A 12,870-nucleotide genomic window follows, 5' to 3' on the forward strand; every position below is an offset into this window, starting at 1 on the left:
CACTGTGATTTATACTGTTAATATTGACCTTGATCACCTGGTTGAGGTTGTGTTTTTCAGGTATCTCTACTGTAAAGTTATTATTTTTTCCTCCTTTCCATACTGCACTCTTTGGAAAGAAGTCACCATACACGGCTCACACTTAACGACTGGGAGTTCTGCTCACTCTAATAAGTAGTTTTTAAAAGTTCTTTTCTGAACTTAACCAAGGACACAAAAGACTTGTGCACTGAAAACTTTAGAACATTGCTGAAAGAAGGTAAAGGAAACAAAAATAACTGGAAAGTTATCCTTTGTTCATGGATCGGAAAACTTAATATTGTTGAAATTCCAGTACTACCCAAAGCAGTCTACAGATTCATTGAAATCCCTATCAAAATCCTAGTGACAGTTTTTGCAAAAATAGAAAAATCCATCCTTAAATACATATGGAATCTCAAGGGACCCCAAATAACCAAAACATTCTTGAAAAAGAACAAAGTTGGCAGACTCACACTTCCTGATTTCAAAACTTACTACAAAGCTCTAATAATCAAAATAGTGTGGTACTAGCTTAAGGATGGACATATACACCAATGGAATAAAATAGAAAGCCCACAAATAAACCCTTACCAAATGGTCAAATAATTTTCTACAAGAGTGTGAAGACCTTTCAGTGGGGAAAAGAGTCTTTTCAACAAGTGTTCCTGGGAGAAGTGAATATCTGCATGCAAAGGAAGAAAGTTAGACTCTTACCTTGTACCATATACAAAGATTAACTCAATTATTAAGGATGCTCAATCATTGTGTAGAGCAAATGAAAACCACAACAAGATAGCACTTCACACCCATAAGAATAGTTATTATTTTAAAAAGCAGAAAATCACAGGTGTTGGTAGAGATATAGAGAAATTGTAATCTTTATGCATTGCAGGCAGGACTGTGAAATGGTGTAGCCCTTATGGAAAAGAGTGTGGCAGTTCCTCAAGAAATTAAACATAAAATTACTCTATCATCTAGCGCTTGGGTGTACCTACATAAAAGAATTGAAAGCAGGGACTTGAACAGGTATCTATACTATACCTATGTTCATAGCAGTGTTATTTACATAGCTGAAAGGTGGAAATAACCCAAATGTCCATGGATGGGTGAATGGATAAACAAAATGTGCTATTTATACAATGGAATATTATTCAGCCTTAAAAAGAAATGAAATTCTGACACCTGCTATAACATAGATGAACCCTGAAGACATTATGCGAAGTGAAATAAGCCAGTCACAAAAGGACACACATTGTATGATTCCACCTACATGAAGGACCTACAATAATGAAATTCACAGAGACAGGAAGTAGAATAGTAGTTACTAGGGGTTAGGAGGTCTGGGGAATGGGGAATTCCTGCCCAGTGAATATAGAGTTTCAGTTTAGGATGTTGAAAAAGTTCTGAAGATGGATGGTGGTGACAGCTTCACAACAATGTGAATGTACTTAATGCCACTAAACTGTACACTTATAATTTTTAAGGGTAAATTTTGATATATATATATATATATATATATATATATATCACAATTTTTGAAAAATTCTTCTTTTCTAATCTTTCTATATCTGTTATTATAAACCTCCTGTTTATGTGTTCAATGTGCTGCCAGTGGGGAGGATTCAGTAGAAGAGAGGATTCGGGCAGAGAGTTGGAGGCTGGGAGAGCGGGAACATTTCTCTTGTGGGAAGAGTAGAATTGCACACAACATCCCCCACTTGCACAACACTGAGACACAACCCAGGGTAACACCAGTATTACCTGCCTGCCCAAGCAGTAGTAGTAGCTTGAAGCATTGATATTGGCAGTTCAATATTGGCCAGATTACTTTTATTGGAGTATTTGAGGCAAAAAGGGAAGGAGCAAGAGGAAAGGGGGCTATATTTTTTTTTTTTATAAACAGCCGCAACGGTTTTTAGTGGAACAACTTCCCTTTATGGTGGAAACAGGTGAGCTTATCCTTTAGTGAGGTCCAGCAATGCATAGGAGGGACAGGAATTTACACAATGCTGTGCAGTGGTTTTCTACACAGGCTTACAACAGTTCATTCTCAACCCACAGCAAATACCAGTTTTGAGCTAGACGCATGAACACCTGTTCATGTCTTTGAGTTCATAGACATATGAACACCTGTTTAATTATGTCCAACAAAATGCAAGATAAATTTTTCTAAAGCAGAGCAATTATCCCCCTTTCAGTTCCATAGAAAACATGAACTGCAAGCTTCACGTGAGAATCTGGTTTTGAGTAATCTGCATTTGACAGTATGTTAAAAAGTATAGTTTATGCTTGCACTGGCAATAGGTTGGGAACCATGAGAATTTCTAGAACTTCAAGTACATTTGTTCACTCTAATTCTAAAAGCAGCTTGCAGAGTCAATTAGAAATTATCTATGGGGTGCCTCAGGGCGCCTGGGTGGCGCAGTCGGTTAAGCGTCCGACTTCAGCCAGGTCACGATCTCGTGGTCCGTGAGTTCGAGCCCCGCGTCAGGCTCTGGGCTGATGGCTCGGAGCCTGGAGCCTGTTTCCGATTCTGTGTCTCCCTCTCTCTCTGCCCCTCCCCCGTTCATGCTCTGTCTCTCTCTGTCCCAAAAATAAATAAAAAACGTTGAAAAAAAAATTAAAAAAAAAAAAAAGAAATTATCTATGGGGTGCCTGGCTTGTTCAGTCGGTTGGGCATCTAACTTTGGCTCAGGTCATGATCTCACAGTTTGTGAGTTTGAGCCCCACATCGGGCTCTGTGCTGACAGCGCAGAACCTGGAGCCTGCTTTGGATTCTGTGTCTCCTTCTCAATCTTCCTCTCTCCCACTCATGCTCACACACTTTCTCTCTCTTTCTCTCTCTCTCAAAATGAATAAACATTAAAAAATTAAAAAAAAAATAATCTGTGAGTTCATCTATTTAGGGATTAACTGTACTCTTATTTCATTTCTTTGGCCTACAGATGATTGTACATTTTAAGATGTTAAGCACAAGCTGGGAACTTATGTTCCATGTGTGCTGATGTGACGATAGAATGAAGAATAGAAATCGGTGAAAGGTGAAATGGATCCATCAGGGACAATCATTTGAGTAACTAGAAAATAGTGTTATCTTATCAGAATGAGGACTAAATGTCTGTAAGTGAAATTCCCTGCTTAGGAGATTTCAAAGTTCTACCACGTTTATCAAAATAAGCCCCTTTTGGGGCACCTGTTTCTGGCTTAGTTGGAAGAGCTTGCGACTCTTGATATCTGGGTCATGAGTTCAAGCCCCATGTTGGGTATAAAGATAACTACAAAAAAAAAAAGCACTTTTGTAGTTGTGAGTGGTGGTTTCATTGTCAGCACACAGCCTTACAGTTTAACTCTCAAACTCTGATTTTATTTGGTTTTCATTTAGCGTTTCCAAACCACAGGTCTGCTATGCACCCAGTGCTGAAGTTGCTATCTGGAGTGATTGTTTTAAATTTTGCTCCTCAGCGAGCACACAATCCAGGGGGAGATAAAGACTCAGGCACATGAAAGAGTCAGTTGGCAATACAAACGGCTGAGGAACCCCTCCTCCGCAGCCGTGTTTCTCAAGTGGTGGTCTGAGGACGAGGGTCAGGAGCACCTGGGAAGCTTGTTAAAATGCACTGTTGCAGAGCCCGCCCCAGTCTGCTGACAAGCACACAGGGGATTTGGACGCACACAACTGCTGAGCACCACTGCAGGTAATCAAGTATCAAATCAAGTGGGTACACGCTACAGGTGTTTATAGTTCCTTCGTTTTCCCCTCCGTGCACAGGAGGGGCTGAACTGATGTTCAGGACAATGAATAAGGACCGGGTAACAGCAGAAAGTGTTAAACAGACAAAGTGAGGAAGCAGTTCTCACCTCACCACCTTCTACACTGGAGGGGCAGGGCAGGGTAATTGCTTTTATTCTTTGTGTGTGTGTGTGTTTGTTATTTTGTTTTAAGAGAGAAGAGAAAGAGTGAGGGAGAGGGGCAGAAGGAGAGAGAAAGAAAATCCCAAGCAGGCTCCATGCTCAGTGTGGAGCCCAACACAGGGCTGGATCCCACCACCCCAGGATCATGACCTGAGACGAAATCAAGAGACTCTTAATTTCAGGAAGAGCCACCCAGCCTGCCCTGCTTTTATTCTTGTAAAAGACAAGTGTCCTGCATTTCTGAGTCCTGATTTAGATGAAACATTCTCGACTTTGTTTTGTTTTTAAAGGCACCTTGTTATCTAAAATCTTTCAGCTAGGGTAAAGTCATGTTAAGTGATTTCTTCAGAAATCATTTTTAAAGTCAGTGAACATGGAACAGGAAATGAGTCCCCACGCTGCTTCTGCAGCCCCAGCATCCTGCCTCACTCACCTGCAGCTGGTTTCTCTGGTTGATTTTAGGCGGAAAACTCTCTGTGGTCCTGCAAGCTGAAGCAGTCTCGGAGCTCCTGCTGGAACCGTCCACGTGTGCTCTTGCCAAGGTGATGACAGCACCCCAAAATAGCAGTTGCAACATCTGAGGAAAGTTGTGATTTTCATTTTAGAACACTAGAGAAGTTTTCATCTGTTAGCCTGGCATTTTTATTAACTGCCTCTTCTGAATGCTGTCCATTCTCTAGATTCATGTTTACCTTACAAACAAAATCTCATTTATTGCGTCCCAGCTCTTGCTTGATCTAGTGTCAGCTTTTGCCTATGTAAATAAGTCAAATGCTTCTGTTTGCTCTGATTTTTTTTTTTTTAACTAAAAGAGTCCAAAATAGCTTATTAGAGGAGAGGTGTGTTAATAGCAAAAGAGACATAAGGACAGGTAAAGGTTGTTTGTTTCTTTAAGTTTATCTATTTTGAGAGAGAGAGAGAGAGGGAGAAGAAAGAAAATCCCAAGAAGGCTCCATGCTGTCAGCCCAGAACTCATTGTGGGGCTTGACCCAAAAACCATGAGACCATAACCTGAGCCACTATCAAGAGTCAGACGCTAGGGGCGCCTGGGTGGCGCAGTCGGTTGAGCGTCCGACTTCGGCTCAGGTCATGATCTCACAGCTTGTGGGTTCGAGCCCCGCGTCGGGCTCTGTGCTGACTGCTCAGAGCCTGGAGCCTGTTTCAGATTCTGTGTCTCCCTCTCTCTGTGACCCTCCCCCGTTCATGCTCTGTCTCTCTCTGTCTCAAAAATAAATAAACGTTTAAAAAAAAAAAAAAATTAAAAAAAAAAAAAAGAGACGCTTAACCAACTGAGCCACCCAGGTGCCCCTTATTTTGTTTTTTTTAAATAACAAAACTCCCTAGAGTATCATCTTGTTTTCTGCCTCCTCTGAACATAACTTTTTAACTCTAATTTTATTAACTATAATTTTAATAAGAAAAGTTAAAACATCTGAGAATTAAACAGCTTTGGCCTGTGTAAGCTTGGCTGCTGGGCAGTGTGGAAAATCACCTGGAAAAATAGCTGATTTCTGTAGTTTTGCAGATTTCTGTAGGGTGCTGTATAGATATCACAGTGCCATGTGACAAACACTGTCTGTCTACATGGTGCCTGTGCTACGATGGGGGCCCCATAGGTCAGGGTCCGGTCCTCAGATTTACCATCTCAGGAACTTAAAATCCAGTTTTGATAAGATTCTGAAAAAATAGTTTCAAGGCTGACCATATGGCCAGAATGCCATCTAAATTAATTTACAAGGGGTGATAACCGCTATCGGTTATGAACTCAGGAGACCAAAGTGCTGATCAGAAAAGTGCTTGTCAAGCAATAGCCTTTGGACTGGTCTCTTTGCCCCAGTCCATGCCATGCAGTGCTTCTGGAGTTTCCATGAGCCCAGTTTTTATTAATTCCCTACTGGGAATCTACACTCAGTGCTCACTCTGAGATTCAAAGATGCATTGCATGGACGTGCCTGGGTGGCTCAGGCACCCAGTCAAATGCCAGTTAAGGCATTTGACTCCGGTCATGATCTTGTGGTCCGTGAGTCTGAGACCTGCATCAGGCTCTCTGCTGTCAGCACAAAGCCTACTTCAGATCCTCTGTCTTCCTCCTTCTCCCCGCACCCTCAAAAATATTTAAACATTAAAAAAAAAAAAAAGATGTGTTGCATGGATTATGGTGATGGTTGCACAACAATGTGAATGCACCTAATGCCAGTGAACTTGGTAAATTTTATGTTATGTGTTGCCACAGATGGGAGAAATTGGTGCAAATCCCTCAGGGCCTTCCAGGTGTGGCTCACTCAAGCTGTCTTGGGGTCTCCCCTCCTATTTTTCCCAGTGTATATGCTATGCTTTCTTCCCCATCTTGCATGCACCATTCAGTGTGCTTCTTATCCTAGATTTGCCCAAATCTCTTCCAACAAAATTCTACCCATTTATGACATACACGTGTATACACTTTCCATCGGGAGGCCTCATTTAACAATACTCCCTTGCTCAACTTGATTTGCTTTCTCTCTCCACTTGGAACACATAGCCCTTTGTTTAGACCAGCACTTTCCAAGTCTTGTTGTGTACCAGAATCACCTGGAGAGCTAGTAAAGCGCATAAACCAAGGCTTAATGTGGAGGGACTGTCCTGGGTCTTCATAGTTTCCAGGTGAGCCCCAGGTAAGTTTGAAGACCACTGATGTAGACTTCCTTATAGCACTTCTAACTTTCTGCAATTTTTCATGTAATTGGTGCATTTACTAACACTCTGTGTTAAGTTGTACGCTTCAGTGGTTCTACTCTTTAAATCTTCCTCCACTGCAATGACTTTCAAGGGTGGGAACTAAGCAACTATGTGTTGTACAGAAATGACAAACAAAAGTAAGAGCTGAGAGGGGGTGGGGAAGGGGTTTGGTGGTACTCACCAAAGTGGAGCAAGCATGTAGGCTATTGGGTAAACACGGATGAGACTTGATCTGGAAAGCCATAGGGAGCTAGTGATAAGTCAATTATCAAAGGTCCATGGTGCACTTGGTTGTCATCGGATGCCATTATCAAGGGTCTGTGTCCCGAGGGAACAGATGATCTATGAAGGAGAGATAACAGGCTCTGATCTAGTCATGACAAGGATACAATGACTTCTGAGAAAGGCAGGGATGGAATCACAGTGGTATCTTTATGTGTTTAGACTGTGAATCTGAAGTTCTTAGAACATATGCAGGCCAGAGACTGTGCAGAGGGATAGATATGTCCAGGACCATAAGAGCTGTGCTCTCGGATAATACAATGGGTCAAGCTAGGGTCAACTAGGGTGGACTTGAAAACTGTGGCCTGACAGTAGGCCAGTGACGATAGCCTACAATTAAAACAAAGCCCCAAACCCCTGTAGGTCTGCAGAGATCACTGCAGATCCTGTGGGTGTCTGAGTGCTCCGCTATCTCTGTCCCAGCAAAGTGGGACGGCTGTGAGGAGGGGGCTGACCAGGGCAGCTCTGGCCTCTGACTCCATTAGTGCTCACTTCTTTGGTGGAAACCCACCATTTCTGGCATCCAGTACTTCATTCCCTCATTTAAATCTTTTTAAAAAAATTTTTTTTGAATGTTTATTTATTTTTGAGAGAGAGAGAGACAGAGCATGAGCAGGGGAGGGGCAGAGAGAGAGGAAGACACAGAATCCGAAGCAGGCTCCAGGCTCTGAGCTGTCAGCACAGAGCCCAACGCGGGGCTTGAACCCACAGACCGTGAGATCATGACATGAGCCGAAGTTGGATGCTCAACCGACTGAGCCACCCAGGCTCCCCGTCATTCCCTCATTTAATCATATACATTTATTGAGCACTTATTGTGTGCCGAGCACTTTGCTGAATATGTGGTGATACATTCCCAGCAACATGCAGGCACAAGGCCTCCATACATTCTCACTCTGTCCTAGCTTCTCCTCTACCTGCTTTTTCCTGGAAAATCTCACTTTGGAGTATCCATTTAGTAGGAGGAGGAGAAACAAAAAAGGATACTTCTGAACAGTACTTTATCTTGAAATTGCTTATGTTCTAACGATCCTATTTACTTATTTCTAGGGCACCGTCGATTTCCTCTCTCTTGATTTGTTTTATGAATGCCAAAGTGAGGCAAGTTTGCCACAGAAGTTGAGTAAATTGCAGGTAATTTGAGCCATTTCCCATATTGATGAATGGTGAAGCTTCCTGACAGCATATTAGACATTTTTTTAAATGTTTATTTTGTTTAGAGACAGTGTGTGTGAGCTGGGGAGGGGCAGAGAGAGAGGGAGAGAGAGAATCCCAAGCAGACTCTGGACTGTTAGCACAGAGCTAGATGGGGGCTTGATCCTATAAACCATAAGATCATGATCTGAGCTGATACCAAGACTGGGACGTTTAACTGATTGAGTGCCCCAGCATATTAGACATTTAATGCTCTGGCTGATGTGTAAACTGAGCTATTCCATGCAGAGCCAGCAGACCTGCAGAGCTGCATCTGGGCAGATCTCCAGTGAATGCATTGCTGGAGAACATTGCAGGGTCAGGCAGTCTTCCCTGGAAGAGGTAATGAGGGTTGTCTTATTAAGGTAAATATCCCACATGGATCTCTTGTGTAGATATCTGAGAATTGAAATTCCAGTCAGTGTTCATCCTAAGATTTAAAAGGGCTTTTCATGGATGGTGGTTGTGGTTGCACAACAACGTGAAAGTACTTAATGCCACGGAACTGTAAAAATGGTTATGATGGCAATTTTTTATTTTTTTATTTTTTATTTTATTTATGTTTGATCTTTATTTTTTTATTTTTTTATTTTAATATGAAATTTATTGTCAAATTGGTTTCCATACAACACCCAGTGCTCATCCCAACAGGTGCCCTCCTCAATGCCCATCACCCACTTTCCCCTCCCTCCCACCCCCCACCAACCCTCAGTTTGTTCTCAGTTTTTAAGAGTCTCTTTTTTTCTCTAAAATCAAATACTAATTTTTTTTTACATTTATTTATTTTTGAGAGATAGAGACAGAGTGTGAGTGGGAGAGGAGCAGAGAGAGAGGGAGACAAAGAATCAGGAGCAGGCTCCAGGTTCTGAGCTGTCAGCACAGAGCCCGACGTGGGGCTTGAACTCACCAACTGTGAGATCATGACCTGAGCCGAAGTTGGGCACTCAACCGACTGAGCCACCCAGACGCCCCGATACTAAATCTTTTTTTTTTTTTTAACTATACATTACTCTATTTAAAGGCTTCCATATATTATATAGTTCATATAACTTGAATTAATGGTTCTGCAGGTGAAATGCACACACCAGCAGCATCACCTTGGAAATGCAAATTCTTTTTTTTATTTTTATTTTTATTTTTATTTTATTTTTTAATTTTTTAATGTTTATTTATTTATTTATTTTTTAATATATGAAATTTATTGTCAAATTGGTTTCCATACAACACCCAGTGCTCATCCCAAAAGATGCCCTCTTCAATACCCATCACCTACCCTTCCCTCCCTCCCACCCATCAACCCTCAGTTTGTTCTCAGTTTTTAAGAGTCTCTTATGCTTTGGCTCTCTCCCTCTCTAACGATGGCAAATTTTATGTATGTCTCACCACAACTGAAAAAAAAAAAGACATTTCACACCCAGGTCTGCTGAATCAGATGCCAGCTATGGGGATCTTCCTGTAAACTTAGGCCCTTCCTTCCTGTTCCCAGGATTGTTTTCCTCAAGTCTAATGATTGTGACTATTTAGAGAAAGTATGTTGGATGCCACCTACCTACCTACCTATTAGCTTTCTGTCCTATGCTTGGTCACTGCTGAGCACCTTCCTCATGGAAGACAAATCCCCAATTCCCTGGAGTCCTGACTGTTAGCCCATCTCTGAACAGGTTAGAACAGATTGCACACCCAGTGGCTTCTCTCTGGCCTTCCTGGGTCCTAGCAGTATTTCCATACTTACCCCTGAAGAGCTGCCCTCTCACAGGCCTCTCCAGGGACACCTGGCCACCAGCATTCACCCGTGTCTTCCTCTTGCCTCTGCAGGTGTGGGTTATAAAGCCACTCCCCTCTGCTTTCAGCCCTGGGCCTCCTGGCTTTGAATCCCAGCACCCCCACCACCAGGCAGGGTGGATTGTTAGAGGAATTACCTGTTTAAAGGCCAAGCTCATCAGTGTCAAACCCTCAGTGCTGCAGCTAGGTGGGAACTCCATTTGACCCGAGGCTGGAAGCTTGAAATGGACTAATTAGCATCAGTCCCATCCCTGTGTCTATGGGTTTCCTGCTGACCTTGTAGGCACTGCCGCTTTTATTGTTTACAAATACTATCATCTAATAATCAAAGACAGCAGATGCATTCACAAGGTATTTGAGTAATAGCTGCTATGACTTTAGTGCCTGCTCTGTGCCCCGCACCGCGTGGGGCACTTTATCCTCATGTTATCCCTTACAGCAGACCCCAACACTTAAGAAACTTAACCAAGGTCAGACATGAGGTAGTGAGCAGAGCTGGAATTGGAACCAGGGCTTTCTCATGACACCACACTCCCTGTGTAAGACAAAAATAATTCCAAGGTGTTGGGGACATTATAATGAGGGTGGCATTTTTGAAAATCATGTATAATTTTAGTTGTTTTTGCAAATATCTTCCTACCTGAACCCAAACTGGCTTGACCCAGAGACTGCACTGGTGGGCTTGGTGGGCCAGATTTCTGGGCCGTAAGCAGCGCTGAAGTAGTGTCTTCAAGGCCTGCTGATGCCTATCACACCTAAACCTGTCTTTTGTCTTCTTTAAGGACTTCAACCAGGGCTTGTTCCTCAGCTAATGGGTTCATTGTCTGACATTTTAAAACTGTCTGGGTTAGGCAGATGGAGCATGCCTCAGAGAGGCCATCAACAGAGGACTGGCTTAATTTCTGCTTGAGGATGTGGTTTACAGTGTTTCTCTTTTGACATCAAAACGTTTTCAAGAAGGCCTGTTCCCCCCAGTGTCTGGATAAAGCTGTGAACTCTCAGTTGAGAGCTGGCCAGCCAAATAGTAAAACCCTCCTGGACAAACTTGGCAGGCTTTTATTAGGAGTTCTTTATTCCTATTATTTCCTTAGGTAGGGATTAGGTTCCAGATGCTGTATTTGACACTTCAGATGTAGCTCTAAAGATTCAGGATGACCACTTTCATCACCAGCTATGAGGAGAGAACTGAGCTGGAGAGGAGACTGTCCCTCTCCGGGCTCGTTGGTTTACAGGCGTGTACCATTTCCCACACAGCACGCCCAGGACAGGAAGAACAGCTTTCTCCCCAGGCAAGGGGCTGACTTGTGTCCCCAAGAACCCAGATCATTCTGCCCACTGCTTCCTTCAGAGTGTACCCTTCCTCCTCATCTGGGGTCCTCTCACCCTGCTCCTGGAGGCATGAAGGCCTGGAGGAGCAGGTCCCACGCTGTCCCATTCCCGTTTCCTTCCACTCTCCCCAGAGCACCTGCACATCCTTCTCCGAGCCTCAGGGACCCTGAGCTGCTGCTCTTCTCACCAGCACACAGGTGTTTTAGGGCTAGAAGACATCCTCATGCCCGGCACATCTAAATTCTGCAGGAGGTGCATGAGCAGTGCCCCTGTCCTCTGAGCAGGTAAAGGCTCTGCTCACCCAGGAAATTCCCCACTCAGCTGAAGGCTCCTTCAGCCCTCCTGGCCCCCATTGTGTGTTGATCTTTCAGGAGAGAGAAAATCCTCGGTCCCCTTAGCTGTTGGGTTCCCCTGCATCCACCCAGCAAGGGAAAGAATGAGGACTGTGTGAGCTGCACCTCCTTTAACTGTGGTCTTGGGCAACTTAGCTTCTCAAGGCTGAAGGCACTTTATCTGTAAAGAAGGGGCATTGTTGCAGGTGACTCTGAGAAAATAAAGAATGAGCCTGCCTTCTTTGGAAGTAGTTGCTATCGGTATCTCTCAGTGGCTTTTAACTCCTCCGAAGAGGAAAAACTTGATGTGGGGAAAATGACCAAACCCAACCTCCCCCCTAGAAAAGGTAATTTAAAGTGAAGTCAAACAACATGTTTCCTTTGACAGTGAAATGGCTTAGAAATGGGAGAAAAGTCACACCTGTTCCATTTGAATGAGGGCCGCTTTATCATCATTATTATTATGGAAAATGTGAAATATGTCTACAAGAAAAGTATAATGAAGCCATCCCCAACTTCAAAAGCTATCGACTCATGGCTGATCTTGTTTCATCTATGCCCCATCTTCCCCTTCTCAAGTCAGGTTGTTTTGAAGCAAACCCCAGACATCCATAAATACTGTGATGGTGGCACCTGATTAAGCCTCTTATAGTAAGAAAGGTCCCTAACATGAGTGGATGGCCTTGTCCCTGGTCCCAACACAGTGCCTGGTTGGGCACTGTAAGCCTTGTAAGCATGCTAAGCCTATCTCTTTGGTGTGGGTTGATGGGGAGGGTGTGGCCACTGTTACTGAAAAGTGTAGCTCATTCTCCCTCAGAGTCTAGAGTCTGCTTCCTTTCCTAATTGAGATGTCTGGAGGTCATTTCCCAAACCGGAGTGAGGTTCGTAACTTCTCATCTTGAAAATCTATCCTTGTTATCAAAAGACTTATACTAGGCAACTTCAATTCACTTGTTGGCCTTTATCTTTTTCAGACTGTTGAGCCAAAAGTAAAAATTTTCATCTTCAATCTAAGATTCCAGGACTGCCCCTCCACCAGGAAGAAGTCAGCCAGACTGCTCTTCAGCCTTCTCGAGGGTGAGTGGACCATTGCTGGCGAGGTTTTGAGTCACATTTGGTGCACTGGCTTGGCAGTAGCAGTCCTGAAAGTCTGGGGTTCCAATAAGAAGAAGGACCAGAGGAGGGCTGGTCTGAGAGCCCACCCCAGATGCCTTTGTACCCTCTGTCCCTTAGCTCCCACTGACCCAAGAAAGACGAGGGGTTCTGTATAAAGATGGCAAGGATGCCTCGGTCTTGTGTAAAT

General features: G+C 43.4%; 1 protein-coding gene across 1 annotated transcript in view; it reads left to right on the plus strand.

The window, feature by feature from the left end:
- Window positions 1-12,870, plus strand: part of LCT (lactase) — a 47,906-nt gene that overhangs the window by 935 nt on the left and 34,101 nt on the right. The window contains exons 2-6 of the mRNA XM_049615275.1: window positions 1,925-1,970; window positions 3,484-3,658; window positions 4,344-4,475; window positions 7,981-8,064; window positions 12,542-12,644. Of these exons, the coding sequence (XP_049471232.1) occupies window positions 1,925-1,970; window positions 3,484-3,658; window positions 4,344-4,475; window positions 7,981-8,064; window positions 12,542-12,644 (540 nt within the window). The remainder of the gene's footprint in view (window positions 1-1,924; window positions 1,971-3,483; window positions 3,659-4,343; window positions 4,476-7,980; window positions 8,065-12,541; window positions 12,645-12,870) is intronic.

This window comes from Panthera uncia (genome assembly GCF_023721935.1).
Source record: "Panthera uncia isolate 11264 chromosome C1 unlocalized genomic scaffold, Puncia_PCG_1.0 HiC_scaffold_3, whole genome shotgun sequence".
Classification (NCBI taxonomy): domain Eukaryota; kingdom Metazoa; phylum Chordata; class Mammalia; order Carnivora; family Felidae; genus Panthera; species Panthera uncia.